This window comes from Coenobita brevimanus, chromosome 93 (assembly GCF_032717465.1).
Source record: "Coenobita brevimanus isolate Jiangsu-jjx chromosome 93, ASM3271746v2, whole genome shotgun sequence".
Taxonomy (NCBI): domain Eukaryota; kingdom Metazoa; phylum Arthropoda; class Malacostraca; order Decapoda; family Coenobitidae; genus Coenobita; species Coenobita brevimanus.
In genome coordinates, this window is record NC_137046.1 from 40,495,865 (window position 1) to 40,515,079 (window position 19,215).

Sequence of the window (19,215 nt, forward strand, 5' to 3'; positions counted from 1 at the left end):
TTCCATTTCTTTGTATTGATATTCGTTTCCCGTACCCAGCACCATCCCGTCCAGGTCTTCCTGCAGCATTTTATGATCTTCAACTTCTACATTCATCATGATCTCCGCATCATCTGCAAACAGACTTACATAACTGTTCATCCACCATATTGTTTATGTAAATCAGGATCATTACAGGTTCCAGCACTGTGCCCTATGGGACTCTACTTATTACTTCCCTCCACCCTGACATCTTTTCTTTTATTACTGACCTCATCTGCCTATCTCTCATGAAGTCTCTCATCCACTCCAAGAAGTTTCCCTTTGGTTCTCCTATGTGCTTCAATTTCCACAGAAGTCACTTATGGGGTACCTTGTCAAAGACTTTCTCCAGATCTATGTACACACAATCCACCCAATTATCTCTCTTCTGTAGCACATCAATTGCCCTTGAGTAGAAGCTCAACAAACTTGACACACACGACCTTCTATTTCTGAACCCAAACTGACCTTCTACCAAAATGCCAATCTCCTCCAGATATTTTATCCATTTATCTTTCAGAAAACTCTCACACAATTTTGCTACCCTGCTGATCAGGGATACTAGTGTATAATTTGTGGGTTCTTCCTTTTTCCCTGCTTAGTAAACTGGTACCACATTGGCCCTCTTCCATTCCCGGGGCACTTTCCCTTCTTCCAGAGAACGCACAATTAAACTGTGAATCTTGTCCGCCAGTTGCTCTCTGCATTCCTTTAGTATCCAGTTTGAGATCCCATCATCTTAAGTGTCCAGTAATTTATAAATTTCCTGCACTTCCACTTTTATATCTTTTAACATTATATTTCTAGTCACACCCTCCCCTTCCAGAAAAACATTCTCTTTAGTGACAAATGATTGGAAACTTTTGTTCATTATTTCCACTTGCATTATTGCATCTTTATAGACCTTTCCTTCTACACTCAAACCCCGACTGAAGGGACTTAATGGGTAATCAACTTGTCCCTAACTTGAAAATGTCCCTTACTTGAAAATGTCCACTGTTTTATTACATATAAAGACATAATCAACTTGTCCCTCACTTGACTATGTCCCTTACTTGAAAACGTCCATTGTTTTATCACATATAAAGACAATCTTATAATGAAATGCAATGATGGTTTTATTTATCTTACTTATTTATAAGATTATGAATATTATTTTACAGCTACTGTATAAAGAAACATGTTAATGTGTATAATCTAGACATTACGTATCATTTTTGAATGGTCCTGTCCATTTCTCAGGCAGAATATGGAGTCCCTTAAATCCGAAATCCCTTAAATGGAGGTCCTTTAAATCGAGGTTTGAGTGTACTTTCAGCTTATTGGTTCCTTCCTTGTGTTTCAATTTGCACTGACAAACCTAGCTCAATGTGCGTGTGTGGGGGGGGGGGCAAAATATAACTCAAACAATTCTTATCTAATTTAAGCAAAACTTTATGAAAGAGCTGACAGACAGTCAAGGGTTGACCTACTGACTTTGAAAACAACTGGCCAACTGTCAAGGTCACAGGGCTATACCTATCAAGGTCAGCATAATCAGTTTTCATTTTAGACCAAACATGGTGGAAGGGTTGGGGATAAAGTAAGAACCAGGGATTTTATTCTGGAACAATCAATGGTCAAAGTCATATGTTAAGATCAAAGTTTGACCCATGTGAACAAAATAACTAAAAGTCATTATGTGATTTGGATCAAACACTGTGGGAGCAATGAGGGTCAGTCAAGGAGCTAAGTTCTTGTTTTTCAGAACAAGAGGAAAAATGTTAAGGTCATATGGCAAGAGCAGCATTGTTTTATTAGTTTCAGACCAAACTTTATGATTTGGAAAAGAGTAAATATTTGTGAGATGCAGTTTCAGCTTATGCCAGGCAAAGGTATCACTGATGCCACATACATTCAATGTGCAACAGCTTCAGGAAAAATATTTAGGAAAGAGAAGGGAGCAGTACTGCACTTTGTTTTTGTTCATTTGGAGAAGACCTTTGACAGTCCCTAGGGAAGTGGTGAAGTGGGCAATGAGAAAACTTGGCATCAAGGAGTGGCTGCTAAGACTGGCTATGGCTACTTATGTGGGTGCTGGCACCCAGATGAGAGTGACTGAAGACTTGAGTGATGAGTTTTTCATGAATGTTGGCATGTATTGGGGGTCAGTCTGCAGTCCCTTATTGTTTGTCATGGTGCTTGAAGCTCTCCCACATTACTTCAGAGATGGACTCCCATGGGAGATGTTTTATGCTGACTTGCTGTTGACAAGAGAATGAAAGGGAGGAAGAGGAAAGATTTAGGAAGTGGAGAAATAAAATGGGGCACAAGGGTCTGAGAGCAAATGAGGATAAAACAAAAGTGATAATATCTAGGGCTGGTGGTGGCACTGTCAAAGCAGAGGGAGAGTGGCCATGTATGGTTTGCCACAAGAGTGCGGGATGTAACTCCATCCTGTGCAGCATTTGTGAAACAGTAATTGGGTGCATAAGAGACGTAGTGGTATTAGAGGTAGACAGTGAGATAATGCTAGTTTCATGTGTGCAATGTGTCGGGGAGAGCATGTAGTGATTGTCAGGCATGAAAGGACTGATCTTGCTGGGGAATTGCCTGAGTGTGTGGAAGAGTTTTGTTATTTGGATGACATGTTATGTGCTGAAGGTGGGGCTGGAGTTACTGTAGCTCTGTGGCTAAAGTAAGGTGCAATTGGAGGAAGTTCAGGAAGCTGTTTCCTCTCTTGACACTAAGAGGGCTCTCCCTCCATGCTAAGGGATCTTTGTATGAAGCATGTGTTAGGAGTCTTGTAGTGAAATCTGGGCAGTAAAGGAAGAGGATATGCACAAGGTCAAACTTACAGAAATGATAATGATTAAATGGATGCGTAGTGCTTCCTTGAATGCGAGGCCCAGGGAGGCTGGGTTTACGACTGAAGATTCAAGAGGACTGGAGTATATTAGTGTTGTGATGAGGAACGGTAGACTGAGATAGTTTGGGCATGTGAAGAGGATGGAAGATAACAACTGAGTGTGGAAAGTGAGAGGTGTGATGTCAGGGGTTGGACTGCATGCAGAAGGATGAGGTCACCTAGTATGACCTCAGGGATAAGGGACTGAACAGGGAGGCCCCCAGAGATCGAGCAGTGTGGAGAGCTGCCATAAGGTGACCACAACCTATGCATGCAAGCATGTTGGAGTCTTTACAAATGATACAATACTATTTAGGCCAAACTCTGCTGAAGGGAACTGGATAAGGCATGGATTAAAGGAATCAAAATTTGTCACAAGGAGAAGCTAAAGGTCAACAATACACAACAAGGTCAACTTAAATAGTATTGAACTGGTAACATTACAGAAGGGTTGAAGGTAAGGCAAAAACGAAACCATTCATTTTCAGAACAATCTGTTGATGGTCATTATCACCGAACAAAGTTCGACACATGTATCTCAGTGTAGACAAAATAACTAATGTACCGTAATTTTCATGACCTGGAACATATTTGTGAAAGCACTGAAGGTCGACCAAGGGGTTTACTTAATGTTCCTGAGAACAGTATGTCAAAGACTAAGGTCACTTGGCAAGATCAACTTAAAGTTTTATTGAAACCATATTTTGTGGGAAGGCTCTGGGTAAAGCAAGGATGAAGGAATTTGGTTTTGAGAAAAATCTGTCCATGGTCAAGGTAACCAGCCACAGCTATATATTAGACCCTATAACTCAGAAAGCTTTGATCTGATGTGGGTGAAACTTATTGGAATGAATGAGGTTCAAGCAATGATGAATGGATTCGATTTAGGAAACAATGGGTCAAATTTCATGGGCAACACAAACAAGTGATCATCTTTAAGACACAGGACCACCTAAAAAAATAAATAAATAAATAAATAACTTTTAATTTATTCAATGACTTGGTAAAAATGTACAGAATTTCGTTTCCCGGTTCTAAGGGATCCATAAAAAAAATAATAATAAATAAAGATATTACTTAAGGAATGGGTTAGGTTAGGATAAGTTTGGCTAGGTTGGCTTAAAATAGGTTAGGGTTGGTTAGGATAAATAAGACTGGACTGTTACGAAAATTATGGTTAGGTCTGGATAAAGAGGCAATGATATGGGTAATTTCGCTCAAAAATGGCGTTCTAAGATGGCGTCCGTCTGTCTTCCCGCACCCCAAGTTGATGTCCGTCTGTCTTCGAAGCCGTCAAGGATTGTAAATATTCTCCGCATTTTAAATGTCAAAGAAAAAAAAAATCGAAATCTGAAAATGCACTCAGAAAAAAAAAAGAAAGAAAATCCCATAAGGAGTTAAGGTAAAGAAAAAAAAAAGAAAGAAAACGCAAAATAAGGTGGTCCTGTCTGCTCCGATTTAGACCTAAGTTGGTTGGGTCAAGGGTTAGGCAAGAATGAAGCAATATTATGTGTGCAATCGGTCGAAGGTTAAGGTCATGGGGCAAAGTCAAATGTTTGAACTCAGACCAACTGACAGACGTGAATGTCTCATTCTCTGATTAATCCTTAGTATTTGTTTCTTTTTCTTTCGTATATAAAAATCTTGCAACACACACACACACACACACACACACACACACACACACACACACACTTACCTTTCTTTTTCTTCGTCTTGACGGTCAGAGGGACGCACCCGAAACACTGGCCCGAAGCCCTTCCGAACTTCCGAGAATCCGATATCACCTTGAGTATGGAGAGGCTATCTCCGCCCCGAGTGTTCCATATTGGAACACGAGCACAAATTCAAATTCAAATACGTTTTTTTTCCACTAAGCTGTGGTTATTAATAAAGATGCACTCATGGCTTATAATACAAAAACACATGTGGATTATGATTTTTTTTCTGCCTAGTCCAAAGAATTATATTGGGTACATTTAGCCAATAAGTATAAAACAGGGATACTGAGGAAGAATCTTTCCGCCCGACCCCAGGGGTCAGTAATGTTACATAACTAGCAACAAGATATATTTCTCACTACTGAAATGTAACGCCAGCTCTCTTCGATGAATTCCTGTGCCCATTTTTATATCCGTAAGCTGCACAGTGGACCATGGCACTATATTTTCCGGAATCATCAGCTGCTTTAAAAAACCCACAGAGCAGCTCATTACAAAACTCGCGGGCATCAGACGTGGTGTAACATGGCTGCCGCTACATTAGCGACGGCTATATAAATTAAGCGGTGCTACACATTAGAAAGCCTCTCCATACTACAGAGCTCAGTGTCCGATACAAACTGTTTAGGGCGTGAGAACTACCCAGGGACAATCATTGGATAGAGACCCTACAAGTCTCTATCCTTGGAGTGACATGAGGATATAGGGATTGCCATGTCTCACAGAGACCATTGACGTTAGGGGTGAGGTCCGCTATCGTACATTTGAAATAAGAAGTGTTCCGAGGAAGAACTGCAATTACTTGTGTTGTACTTCGCAATTACCAGATGCGATACCACTGAGCTCTATAATATGAAGTGGCTTGCTCATGGGTAGGACCACGTAGTTTGTGTAACAGTCGCCAGGGGCCCAGGGCGGCGCTGATGCTGTTTATCTACACCACCGACTCCCACGTCTTTTGAAATCAGCCTATGAATGCGGAAAATATAGTGCCATGGCCCTCTGCTTAGCTTATGCAAGCAACAGCGAAACAGAAACAACAATTTAAGTACAGTGATCCAACTGCATTACCATTGTTGAGTCGACGAGTGGTGGTGTTTCAATGTGGCGGCCAAAGCTACACACTCGCTGAGGATTTATCTTCTCCATATTATAGAGCTCAGTGTGCGATACCCGGTAGGCTATCACCAATATCCACAGAATCACAATACGCCATAGGTGTCGCAACATACTGTAACAATATTTGCCCACATCTCTGAAAACACTTCCATCCCCAGCACTGTACACCAGCTTACATTATAGGCCTATACATAATAGGCTATACATTGCACAAGACAATTTATGCATCAAAATCTGTCACGGCTGCTGCATTCGCCCGTGGCATAAAACGGTTGAATGAAAAACGTTTGAGTCAGATGCAATCCAAGGCTAAATATATTAGAAAAAATTGGGTGAGAATATCCTCTCAAACATCAGGATGAACAATGATTTTTTTTTTTCTAAATGTTCTTGATATACTCGGTTCGCTATAAGTCCCAACACAGTCCATGCAGGGATGAGCATATAAACCATCGAAAGAGTGTATGGTGAAAAAAATATCGCAGACACAGTAAGTCAGAGCAATGATGCTTGTTGTCACTATGATATTAGATTTTTAATATAACTTGTTTACCACTCAGTACAAGCACTAACACTGGGGAACGTTGTCTCCGAAGGCCAAGTAGGTAGGTGTTGGCTACTGTACAGCACAGCAAGGTGATATAGTGGTATGTGTATGATACAAAGCTATTCGTTACTTTCCATTATCATGCTGCATTTTTTAAAACATTCATATTCTCTGATTACCATTCCATACAAGCCCCAACACACCGGGGAACCGTTGTCGCTGAAGGCCAAGCGCGAATTTAGGGGTTGGCCTATCCCACATGAGAGCAAAGGGATATATAGTGACGCATACATATGCAGATATGACCATACTGAGTACAGTTACAAACACAGTAAGGAAACACGAGATTAGACGAGAGAGAAAAAAAAGTACTGTAGACAAATACAGAAGAAAACATATACAGTACTCGTATTATTGTGCAGCATATAAAGGCCTATGCGAGAGTATGTTACACACACACACACACACACACACACACACACACACACACACACACACACACACACCTTGCTCAAGGTATTTTGTCATAGGTTTAAATTTTATTATTGACGTGAGTAACTTGGCAGGCAGATCATGGTAGGTGTAATCACGTCAGTGAGAACCATTTACAGCTTTCAGTCTCAGTTAGATCCTCCATAGGGAAGATCCATCTAGTGATAAAAAGAAAACCTAAATATAATTAGTGTATCGTACACAGTGTTTTTGCACTACAAAGGAAAGTTAGGATAGTCAGTGGAGGTAGTGCACAGAGCTCAGTGGTGCCAACCCACTCGATATAAGCTGGGTCGCCATCCAGAGTTCTAAAATCACTGCAGTAATGGCACAGTTTCTATTCGGCTTCGTACCGGCTATGGTACAGGGTGAGTTCAGTGGCACCCCCCAGCCATTGCCTGTTTGTTCTGTGATTCTCGTCACATGACAAACACTTGCCATAGCTCATCACTCAAGATAAAGAGATGGCAATTTTACGCCTAGTTAAAGTATAAAGTGTGCAGAGTATACTAGTAGCTGTAGTATTAGTAGCAGTGGATGTAGTTGTAACAGTATTATTATTATTATTATTAGTAGTAGTAGTAGTAGTAGTAGTAGTATTAGCAGCAGCAGTAGTTTCCATCTCTCGTGGAAAACAGGACAAGCATGAAAAATGATATTTCTGCTTCGTTCCCCATCTCCCTCTCTCCCCCCACAAAAAAAAAAAAAAATCAAGATCCGCCACTGAAATATCCTGAAGCATTAGCAGTCCTGAAAATATATCATCATATCATTAGGCTGATGACCCCCTTTCCATTTTTTTTTTTTTCCTTCAGTCACCAGACGATTCTGTTCAAGGAGTCTGTTTCTGAACTGGAAAGACAAGGCGTTGCCTTCATTAACTTTTTTCATTACTGGAGTGTTCTAACATCAATAAGATCTCTGGTAAGAGCAAGAACATTATCAAAATGTCGTCCATGGGTTGAAGGGGTTAACATTGTATGCAGTTTAATTCAGAATAAATGTCGCTTTAAGATGATGTAAAATTTCCACTCAGAAATAATACAGAACGACGTTTCTCACGATGTGTCGAGCGCATGGTGTCAGTTGGTGAATAAAAGATAACGGTGACCATGAAATCTGCAACAATAATCAGACCTTGTGCCCCGACTGCAGGTGAAAGAAGAGGAGAGCAGGACAGGGCAGGGTAGAGCAAAGTAGAACAGCATGGGGCAGGAGCGGAGCGCGGCACGGCACGGAATGGCTCGGCAGGACAGAGAAGAGCAGAGTACAGCAGAGCAAGCAAAAGCAAGGCAGAGCAGATTATGCAGCAGTGTTAAAATTAATGAGTATAAGCGTAAAACAATTTTGAGGGCTATCATCCTTAAGTAGAGTTACACCATCTCAGCATGCTTGGCCAACATCACCCCGCCACTCCCATATCATGTCTAGTAAGTACACACTGCTCACCATCATGTATAATAACCCTTCCACTGCCGGAGGTCTTTCGTAACCTGACTTGAATTGTATGGTGATAGTAAGAGTTGAATTATAAAAGCGCCTTAATAATAAAATGGCTGCTGGAAATTATTTATGCCCTCATCTGTTTGAGAGGCGTTTCGAAAGATCAGTGATATCTTCCGGTGGTAGTGTAAGTAATATAAAACATCACCGTAGTGAATGGCTTAAGAGCAGCATTTAAACAACCCAGCAGTGGGAAAACTGATACCATAGAAGACAGAATATACTCGTTCTTTGGCCACCTGCTATACCTGCGTCACGCTGTAAAACTATACGACAAAACAGCTGTTGAAAGAGTATATCATTTTCTTGTCGGACTCAATTATCAGCAAATTAGTTCAGTGATCAGTCAGTTCAGGTAACATCCAGTCAAGCTTAATTGGTTCATTTCAGATCGATATAGGTTTAACTAAGCCATTTCAATCCCAATAAAGTTCGCTGAGATCCATTCAGGCTTCTTGCATTCCAAATGAGTTAGTTCAGGTCCATTTAAGCTGACTCAAATTCATTCTGGTCCAGTTGGGTCAGTATAGGCTCAGCCACGTCAGTTCGGGCCAGGCCTCTTCAAATCATATCCGATTCAGTTGAGTTTTTCACATCTTATCCAGGCGGATCAGATCGGTTTTCCATCTATCTATATGCCTAGGCTGCTTCCCCCAAGGAAAGGGAGGTAGCCGAGACAGGGCGACACACTCCCCATTTACTCATCCATTCAAACACATTCATTTGCATCTTAGCCCCAAAGGGGAGAATGGGCAGATCCTCACCGCACCACACCGCACAAGGGGCAGCTGCTCAACGCAATCAGTGACATCCGCAGCAGGGCCCGACAGCAGAGCTGGTTTACCCCTGCCACATCGTAACAGACTCATCCCCTTACCCGCACCTGACCTGACTAGCTGATCAGACCAAATGCGGGAGAACATCTCCTCAGGGCTGCGTCATCACTTATTCATTCACAATTTCTCTCCATTTATTTCTGTCACGCACAGCCACTCTCCCTTGCTTAACAGACATCCCTCTCGCATCCAGCGCTATCTTCACACTGTCCATCAATCCTATTCGTGGTCTTCCTCTCAGCCTTACACCTCTCACATCAGATCTGGTTATCTTTTTCACCAATTGCTCAGATCGATTTTAGATCATTTAAATCTCTTCTCTTCCAGTCACGTCTACTCAAGCTAAATAACTCCACTCAAATTAGCATATGATTTGGGAAATCAGATCAAGTCCAGTTGAGTCATTTCAGCTTCATCAGGGACACATCAGCTCTGTCCAGCCACTTCAGGTTCAGTCAGGTCCATTTCGATTCGCTGAAGTCCATATCAGGTCCAGTCGCATCCATTCAGGTCCATTAGGTCAGTTTAGGTCCAGTTCAGTCAGTTCAGGTCCAGCTAGGTCAGTTTAGGTCCAATCAGGTCAGTTCAGGTCCAGCTAGGTCAGTTTAGGTCCAATCAGGTCAGTTCAGGTCCAGCTAGGTCAGTTAAGGTCTATTCAGGTCCAGCTAGGTCAGTTTATGTCCAATCAGGTCAGTTCAGATCCAGCTAGGTCAGTTTAGGTTAAGTCAGTTCAGGTCCAGCTAGGTCAGTTCAGGTCCAGTTCGGTCAGTTCAGGTCCAGTTAGGTCACTTCAGGTCCAGTCAGGTCAGTTCAAGTTCAGCTAGGTCACTCCAGGTCCATTTAGGTCATTTCTAATCGAGTTAGGTCAGTCCAGGCCCAGTGAGGTCAGTTTAGGTACAATTTGGTCAGTTCAAGTCGTTAGGTCAGCTCAGATCCAGTTAGGGCAATTCAAGTCAAGTTGGGTCAGATCAGGTTCAGTTATGTCAGATCATGTCCAGCTAGGTCAGATCAGAACCAGTTAGGTCAGTTCAGGCACAGTTAGGACAATTTAGGTAATTTTAGACCAAATAGTTCAGTTAGATCAAAGAGGTCCAGTTTGGCCAAATCACTTTCAGTTAGGAAAATTCAAGTATAATTATGTCAGTTCAAGTTCAGTCAGGAAAATATAGGTTCAGTTAGGGCAGTTCAGGTTCAGTTGAGCTAATTCAGGTCATTTATACCAATTCAGGACCCTTTGGACCATTTAACATTCAAGCACAGTCCAAATCAGGATCAGTTGGGACAAATAAGGCTCATTCAGTTCACTCAAGCCATTGTAGATTCCTTTATGCAACTTTAGCCTCACCACACCGAAAAGGATCAGCTACATCAAGTTAGAGCCATCCAGGTCCTTACAACCATTGCAGGTCCATTCAGGCTCAGTTAGGTTTCTTTGGGTTACTTCATTTCCAGTTAGATTAGTTCAGATTTATTCACGTTTATTCGCACTTATCTCGATCATTTGTGTCAAAGTCCGGTTATTTCAGTTCCATCCATCCTTTCATCTGTTATTCACTCCTGCACCTCACAGTCAGAAGTGCAGACGTCCAAGGTTTGGCTGATTTTTCAGAAATTTAAGGGATGGGTGACCATTTCAAATTCCCTGGTTGGCATTGCTTGAGCAATAAATGCCAACCATGCCTTTGATTCTAACCCTCATGGACCACTTCCAGTTGGATAGACTTTTACCATACCAAGGGGTCGGCTTTGGCCTCATAAACAACGAAAGTAACGACGAAATATGACATCTTGGGATTAATTTCCTGCGGGGATAAACTCCTAAAACAATGATTGAGGTCAAAACACATTAGTTATATGCCTGTCACCACTGTAGCAAATAGTTTTCTGGAGTACAGGGAACCACATTGTCTGTCACTCAGTTTATCTGAGTATGGACATGAGTTTAACAGCCCGTTTTCTAAGGTTCAGCAGTTCCTGCATGTGTGACAAGCCTATATATGTGACTACTTTGGCACTAATACTCACCGCCCATACAGAAAACATCCCAGAACTGTCTCATTTAGGGCTGGTGTGATAACATCGGTGTGGGTGTTTTTAGGATGCATCGGTGAGTCTTGTGGAAGATCGGTAAAGTGAGTTTTAACGAAATTCATAAGATCAGATTGTCCGTCAACCAGGCTCGAACTCTCGTCAGCTCGGAAAGTAGACCTCTTCTCTAAACATGTGACCATTTTCTACCTATCGAGTGACTGGATGCTGGGTGCCGCCACCTACCATTATCCCATTCAGGTCCAGTTATGTCTAACCATACTCTGTCAGGAAAATTCAGACCTATTCAGACCCTTTACATCCATTTTTGCCAATTCAGTTCATTCCTGTCCATTCAGATCAGTTCAGGTCCATTCACATCCATTCAGTGTCAGTCAGGTCCACTCAGAATTATCTAAACCAGGCATGCACTACCTTTTGCTTTCCTGGACCATGTCACTAAAATAGTATGTAAGAGAGGCCCTCGAGTCTTATGAGCCACCATGATAATGGGTTATAATTAAGTATTCAGATTCTTTTCACACACACACACACACACACATGTACAGACAGATAGATAGATAGATAGATAGATAGATAGAGAGAGAGAGAGAGAGAGAGAGAGAGAGAGAGAGAGAGAGACGGCTATTGCTTATTGATTCTGTAATCATTTTGTCTTGATTACTTAACACACTGAGGCCCTGGGATCGCAAATTACATACCTGCTTTACACCTATCTGCAGTATTAAGGTACAGTTATGTCAGTTCGGGTTCAGTCATGTCATATCAGGTTTACTGAGGGCAGCTCTGGTTCATCAGAAATTAGTCCAGGTCAGATGACATCCATTTATCATTTTTAGGAGTATATTTCGAATCAGGCCGACATTGGTGTACGGCACTGAATGCACCTCAGGTTATGTCATCTTTTTAGGTCACTTCATGCCCATGAGATCCATTCAGATCATCTGAGACTGAATCAGTTCAGGTTTAGGAAGACACTAGCAACAAGCAAGAAAACAAGCAATAATAGCAATAGCAATAACAAGAACATAAACACCTATCGCTCTGGTACGACATTTAGCGTCTTGCAACGAAGATAAAAAGTGATAAGGCACAAGTTCCAAAGTGTTCTGGTTAGCTGAAAATAGGTCTAAATTGACCTTACTAAAACTCTAGTGCCTCTCTGTTTGTCAAAAAGTTTGGATTATAATAATCTTCATCACCAACCACAAGTTTTTTTTCTTTTTTTATTAATAAACCAATCAAAGCTCCTTATCTATTTGAAACAAAAGCATATCCCTATCATATGTGCGACATAGATTACTTGAAGACACCCTGACAACATCTGGAATTGTCAGTAAGAAAAGGGTGCCAGGTTAACATGTGAGGCAGCAGCCACTGCCAAGAACTAGTCATACCACGACGGACATAAGAGTTGTAGGCCTTGAACCTGCCCATACTAAAGTGGAACATAACCTCTGTGTGGTGGTCTGATATCTGGACCATGAGTATATATATAGCAAGGGCTAAATCCAAACATCAGTCGACGTGCATCATCTTCACAGATTGCACTTTTACTTTTGAACATCTTCAAAATGAAGTCTGTAAGTCTGTTCTTCTGTGAGGTGTCTTATAGAAAGGGCCATTTTAAAATCAATATTCAGCGAAACATATATGCTACAGGTATTATATTATATATGAAATATTTACAATCAATGGTCACTCAAAGAGTACAGTATCCTTGACGCCAAACTTCAGGTCATAAACATCATCATCGTCAAGAGCATGACGCTGATTCGCCGCAGCTTGTTCGTCCTCCATGGACACCGCTCTTCCTACATCCTACCCCCAATACCTCTTTGTTAGTAGCCGTCCCTCCCAACCCACCTTCCTCACATTCCTCTTTATACCGTCCGTTTACCTTAACTGTGGTCTTCCCCTTGGTCTTAGTCCTCCAATCTTTGCATTCTCTCTGCCATTCTGCCTTCCTCCATCCTGTTCGCTTGAGTCCTTTCTTTATAATATCCTGCTTTATATTTCTGCTTACCCAGACTTTTGTCCGCAGCTCCGACATTATCCTCCTATAACGACTGTCTCTCTCATTTCTTCTTATCAAGCAGTTCTTCATCATTTGCAGCTTTCTTCTGTGTTCTTCTGTTAAATTTAGTGTTTCTAGGCCACATAGGCAAGATGGCTTAACACATGTCCGCATGACTGTTGTTATTTTTTTTTTCCTTATTTTCTGTTTTCCATTGTTTCTTTCACTCTTCAACATGATGTGTTCTTCACATTATTTCTACATCTGCCTTACCATCCGCTGTCACTGCACTTCCTAAATAAACAATACTCTTCACTTACCGCAACAGCTCGCTCTCCACGCCAGTTTGTAACTCTTCCTGCTCACCAACTTTTAGTAGTTAAGTCTTCTCTAAATAATTCTGCATTCTATGTCTCCTGAATCACTCATTCCTCCCATGAAACATCACATGCAGATCCCTTTAGTCTTTGGCTACTGCTGCTTAATCGACAGCGTATAAGTTCATCCTTAATGCTTCGGCTACACTGAATCTTTTTTCACTACCTTAGATAGCTAGGATAAACAAACGTGGATTCAGGGCACTACCATGTCACAGACCAATACTAACCGCAGCCGTCTCAGACGGTTCGCCTCCAGTTGACATCAGTGCCGTTTTTTCATCAAACATATCTTCCACCACCTTCGCTCCTTCAACATCCAGCCACCTCAGCGTTACCATAACTTATTCACTCGGCAGTCATACACCTTCTCAAGATCAACAGTTTTTACTCTTAGTTCTTCCCATTCCTCTCTTATTTTTCGATAATTTCTCCCATTGCCAACTTCCAAAATAGCATAACATCATCCATTTTATTATATTTTACCTTATACCATAAAACAACCATTTTGTCAATACGTCAGTGAGTAAAATAATATTGAGAAAAGTACCAAAAGTTTCCTCGCTTTCCTTAGCCTGTGATGCTAGTGTTGGTGGCCGTGGCTCTGGCTGAAAAGCGTCCTTCTCCAACCTACGGCACTCCATCTTACTCTGACGAGATCGGAATCATCCGTGACGACCGAGTCCACCCTGATGCCCAGGGTTACTACTCCTTCACTGTCGAGACCGAGGACGGTATTCATCGCGAGGAGTCCGGTGGCGAGGGCGGAAGTCAGCAGGGCACTTACAGGTGAGATGAATATAGTCAACTGCATCAACAAAGCTTCGACTACTGTCAACACTGATTAACATTTTTTTTTTTTTTTATAGATATAGCAGTATCCCATTATTCTTTATAAACTAATAACCTCCCACTTTGACCATCTCAGCTACACATCCCCTGACGGCACCCCGATCCACCTGACGTTCGTGGCCAACGAAGGCGGATTCCAGCCCCATGGCGACCACCTGCCCGTGGAGCCCGAGTTCCCCCACCCTATCCCTCAGTTCGTGTTGGATCAGATAGCTAAGGCCGCCGAGGAGGACCGCGGCACCTCTCGGGAGATTCCCTCCGGCCTATACGGTCCTCCCCCTCCATACCAGTAGACACGTACAACTTTTACTGGAGTTTTTAAATCTGAATTGTTTTAGAATAGGTCGGCATTAGATTAATTTATATTGCTTGTTATTTGCATTTGCCTACTGTAGTTGTGTAAAATAAAATGTGACTAATAACTGCAGTACTCCATTAAAATCATACGTTACAGACATTCCCTTACCAACGCAAACGCATCATTCATTTGAGATATTTGGATAAGCTACGTTTCATCTTGCTGTCAGTATTATAATCAATGACTATTTGTGATAAGCAGATAATATTAAAACGGATAAAATGAACGCTGTTGCTCCGGGCATTTGTTGAAAGCTTTGACATATTTCATATTGTAAAATATGCTGAAGTTTTTATTTGTCTCAACCTGATTCACTTGTTGAATTATTGTATATCTAATTATTGTATACCAGTAGAGTGCGTTTTGTGAGCGTGTGACGAGCGAGCGAGCGCCATATTATTTCACTTTCCCTCGGACGTTATTTCCTTATAATTTTACCTGAAAAATAAAAATATATATACTATTGATGAGATTATTAAAGCCAGAAATGGGGTGTTTCCCCTTAGTCATTTCACCGTCAAAATATAGTAAAAACGTTAATGTAAAATCATAGGCGGAATCTCCGATATTTAATTGCTAAAAAAAAAAAAAAAAAAAAAAAGACAGTCTTACGACGGAAAATCTTTTTAAATTTGATTTTGTAACAGAGGCGTCCATCGATTAGAGCCGAACACTCCCAAGGAAAACTCGAGATGCCAAGGGGATCTTGCGCATTTATGAGTGAGTTTTTAGTTAACAAAATTTATTGAATGAATGTGTCACATGCAGAAAGAATTTCAGCTCTACTTCATATAGAAGTAAAGTTATTAGCTTCTGCTTAGCGGTCGGGCCGGGTCGGGTCGGGCCTCTCAATGTCAAACTAAACTGAAAGTAAACATTGCTTTGCTCACTGTTAATAACAGGCACGGACTGGGGGTGTGTAGGCGGCGTACGCTCCTCCTACTGTAATTTCGGCACACCAATGATTACTCATAATAAAAAAAAGACAATGTTTATTAACAATATATATATATATATATATATATATATATATATATATATATATATATATATATATATATATATATATATATATATATATATATATATATGGGTCTATTATGATGTGGCAGGGGTAAACCAGCTCTGTTGTCGGGCCCTGTTGCGGATGTCACTGATTGCACTGCGCAGTTGACCCTCGTGCAGTGTGGTGCGGTGAGGATCTGTCCCTTCTCCCCTTTGGGGCTAAGATGCGAATGAATGTGTTTGAATGCATGAATGAGTGTGTCGTTCTGTCTCGGCTACCTCCCTTTCCTTGGGGGAAACAGCCTAGACACACACACACACACACACACACACACACACACACACACACACACACATTATATATATATATATATATATATATATATATATATATATATATATATATATATATATAATATATACAGTATATATATATATATATATATATCTTACATGTATGCTATAGTGGCATTATAGTAGTGAAAAAGAGGTATTTGGTAATACATTTTAAGGAATCTAACAATGAGCAGGTATGAAATCAAACTTGTGGGAATTCAACTAAGAATCAGCCCCGCCCCCCACTGCATAAGTACTGGATCCGGCCCACTACAAACTGTTGTGTGATGCTGCATCCCGCATGTTCATCGTCAGTGGCCATATTGAGTACGATCCTCACGATCATAACTTTGATCAACTGCAGGCTTTCACTCCTGTTCCCACGTACCATCTCATTCTCCACATCATTCCACATTATAACCCTCCACACCACAACATACTGTCTACCCAAAACCACACAACACCACATCAAGCTATTTACTCACTACCATAGCACACCACACTGCCAGCTTTCTTGAGGGCACCTCCATATGATTAAATTTGCTTCTCTTCAACGTTATAACCGTACAGCAACTTCTCTCGTCATGTATAGCAAGAATCACAACAGCATGCCATGAATTTGTTGTCAACAAGAATCAGTACAGACAGACAACAGTCATTTAACATATTATTTATTGCTAAACATAATACAGCAGTCAATAAATATACAATATTAAGCACTATTTAAAGGCCCAAATGAGTTGCCACGTTGAAGCTCTCCCTGCTCAGCCTTCGGAAAGAAAAGAATACTGGTTTAGGAGCTGACGCACATACAGCTCAGGATAAGGTTGTACGAGTCTACTGGTATGGAGGGGGAGGACCGTATCGGCCGGAGGGAATCTCCCGAGAGGTGCCGCGGTCCTCCTCGGCGGCCTTAGCTATCTGATCCAACACGAACTGAGGGATAGGGTGGGGGAACTCGGGCTCCACGGGCAGGTGGTCGCCATGGGGCTGGAATCCGCCTTCGTTGGCCACGAACGTCAGGTGGATCGGGGTGCCGTCAGGGGATGTGTAGCTGAGATGGTCAAAGTGGGAGGTTATTAGTTTATAAAGAATAATGGGATACTGCTATATCTATAAAAAAAAAAAAAAATGTTAATCAGTGTTGACAGTAGTCGAAGCTTTGTTGATGCAGTTGACTATATTCATCTCACCTGTAAGTGCCCTGCTGACTTCCGCCCTCGCCACCGGACTCCTCGCGATGAATACCGTCCTCGGTCTCGACAGTGAAGGAGTAGTAACCCTGGGCATCAGGGTGGACTCGGTCGTCACGGATGATTCCGATCTCGTCAGAGTAAGATGGAGTGCCGTAGGTTGGAGAAGGACGCTTTTCAGCCAGAGCCACGGCCACCAACACTAGCATCACAAGCTGTGAAAGAACATACGAGTACATTCATAAAAACACAGTATTCACAGAGGAGGTGAAACTTGTGGTGTTCCCGGGAAATGTGTGTGACATGTACTGTGCCTGTCCCATCCGGTACAGTGACTGTTTTCCTTATCTTACATGTTATTGATGTTAAGCTTGCTTGTATTTATGCACGTATGTATGTGGGTATGTATGTGGGATATTTGAACACTAACAAACGATATTAAGAAACTTAGCACAGTAAACCACTGGGGATCCGATTGCTGACATTCCAAAGATTGGTCCAGGCTGACGTCCTCTATTTAGAGGGATTTTTCTTCCAGGCGGCCAACAGCGACCCTGGGTGTGATCTAACGCTCGACCCCTTGGTCAGTAAGATGTGTTCTGACCCATGGTGAATGTGTGTACACATCTGCAATGTGTGAGGATGTAGACTCGCACTTGTGAGTATAAAGGTGTGCAGTATTAGTGATGAAGACAGTATAGAAAGTACAAGAAAATAATAAAATTGGATACTTAGATGCTTAGACCTGTATATATCAAAGTAGTTTCTAGGTGTGCTATTCTGTGGTGTACTTTTCTTCATGTATGTTTTCCTGTTGATTAATCGTCCAAGTGTAAGTTATAGTGTTTGGTAAGGGAGCAGTCTGCATTGCCCATTTCTATACCTACAGTTGTGCGCCAAAATTCGGGTCAAATTGCCTCACTATAACTCAGAGTCTATTTGTTCTGTGTATATAAAAATGCAGCTGCAACATTCATATAATGCTTATGAAGCCAGCATTACAAGAACTACTGTAGTTGTCTAGCACTGGTGTCAATTCTCATATGAAGACTGTACTAAAACATTTTTTCTTGTGGCTTCCGTTAAGTCAATAAAACTGATATTAACTGCTGCCTGAAAACATTAATGAACATTAAATGTTTATCCTGTCTTGAATTCTGAACCGCCACTGAAAATTGCTAATAATAGGTCAGCAGTAGCCATAAATAATCAGTAGCCTATCGTATTTGTATGTCACTGTGTTCTAACATATTTCAACAGGATCTGAACAGTATCATTTACCCACCTATAATGTGTCGAGGACGGACTCCCTGTTCCGTCTGATTACAGTCAGGCAGCTTCCCACTGAGCCACGATCAGGTAAATAATATCCATACCTTCAGGTGATTGTGGTGAAGTGGAAAGTCGCCAGAGTGTCATCAGATGGTTCGGGATTCGATCACCAACACAGTGCAGGCGGATAGTAGTAAATGTCTGCGGAATTTTTGTGTGTCAGTTTAGGTTTCTTAGATCAGAATTTGAGAAACTTATAATTGGAATTTACTATAATTATCAGCAATATCGACCTCTAGCAATCTGATTTTTGGGCAAACCTGTAAGTCAAAACTTATTATAGAAAAACTTACTCTTCCCAAAAATCAGTCTAGTATTAGTGAGTCATTATTAGTCCGATTCACATTTAGCAAAAGAGTAATAACAGTGTGAAAAAGTGCAGATCTCGAATACTGACACTCTTCATGTTGGCTGTCGATGAAATGGACAGATGTGAGACTGATGCAGTATGTAGGGTCTCAACTGTATATATACCTCCAGCCCGCTAACCTTACTTCGGATCTGAGGGTCACGGCTGCAGTGTACTAACCTCTAAAATCATATGTTAATCCCAGAGCACTCCAGTAGGCG

At 41.5% G+C, this 19,215-nt stretch overlaps 2 protein-coding genes across 2 annotated transcripts; one reads left to right on the forward strand and one right to left on the reverse strand.

The window, feature by feature from the left end:
* The first annotated feature begins 14,149 nt into the window (after positions 1 to 14,149).
* LOC145412407 (endocuticle structural glycoprotein SgAbd-2-like) lies at positions 14,150 to 14,714 on the forward strand. The gene is made up of 2 exons (XM_080282292.1): positions 14,150 to 14,358; positions 14,498 to 14,714. Exons 1-2 carry the CDS (start codon positions 14,150 to 14,152, stop codon positions 14,712 to 14,714), a joined length of 426 nt encoding a protein of 141 aa, XP_080138418.1.
* A 2,243-nt stretch (positions 14,715 to 16,957) lies between these two features.
* Positions 16,958 to 17,552, reverse strand: LOC145412408 (endocuticle structural glycoprotein SgAbd-2-like). Its single transcript, XM_080282293.1, has 2 exons — positions 17,314 to 17,552; positions 16,958 to 17,174 (listed from the first exon to the last, which is right to left on the reverse strand). Exons 1-2 carry the CDS (start codon positions 17,550 to 17,552, stop codon positions 16,958 to 16,960), a joined length of 456 nt encoding a protein of 151 aa, XP_080138419.1.
* Between the last annotated feature and the right edge of the window lie 1,663 nt (positions 17,553 to 19,215).

What these genes read in the sequence shown, in the direction of transcription:
- LOC145412407 (XM_080282292.1), top strand. Translation starts at nt 14,150, where the DNA reads ATGCTAGTGTTGGTGGCCGTGGCTCTGGCTGAAAAGCGTCCTTCTCCA. An exon ending in AGTCAGCAGGGCACTTACAG is followed by an intron (nt 14,359 to 14,497) that starts GTGAGATGAATA and finishes TGACCATCTCAG; the next exon opens with CTACACATCCCCTGACGGCA.
- LOC145412408 (XM_080282293.1), bottom strand. Translation starts at nt 17,552, where the DNA reads ATGTACTCGTATGTTCTTTCACAGCTTGTGATGCTAGTGTTGGTGGCC. An exon ending in AGTCAGCAGGGCACTTACAG is followed by an intron (nt 17,175 to 17,313) that starts GTGAGATGAATA and finishes TGACCATCTCAG; the next exon opens with CTACACATCCCCTGACGGCA.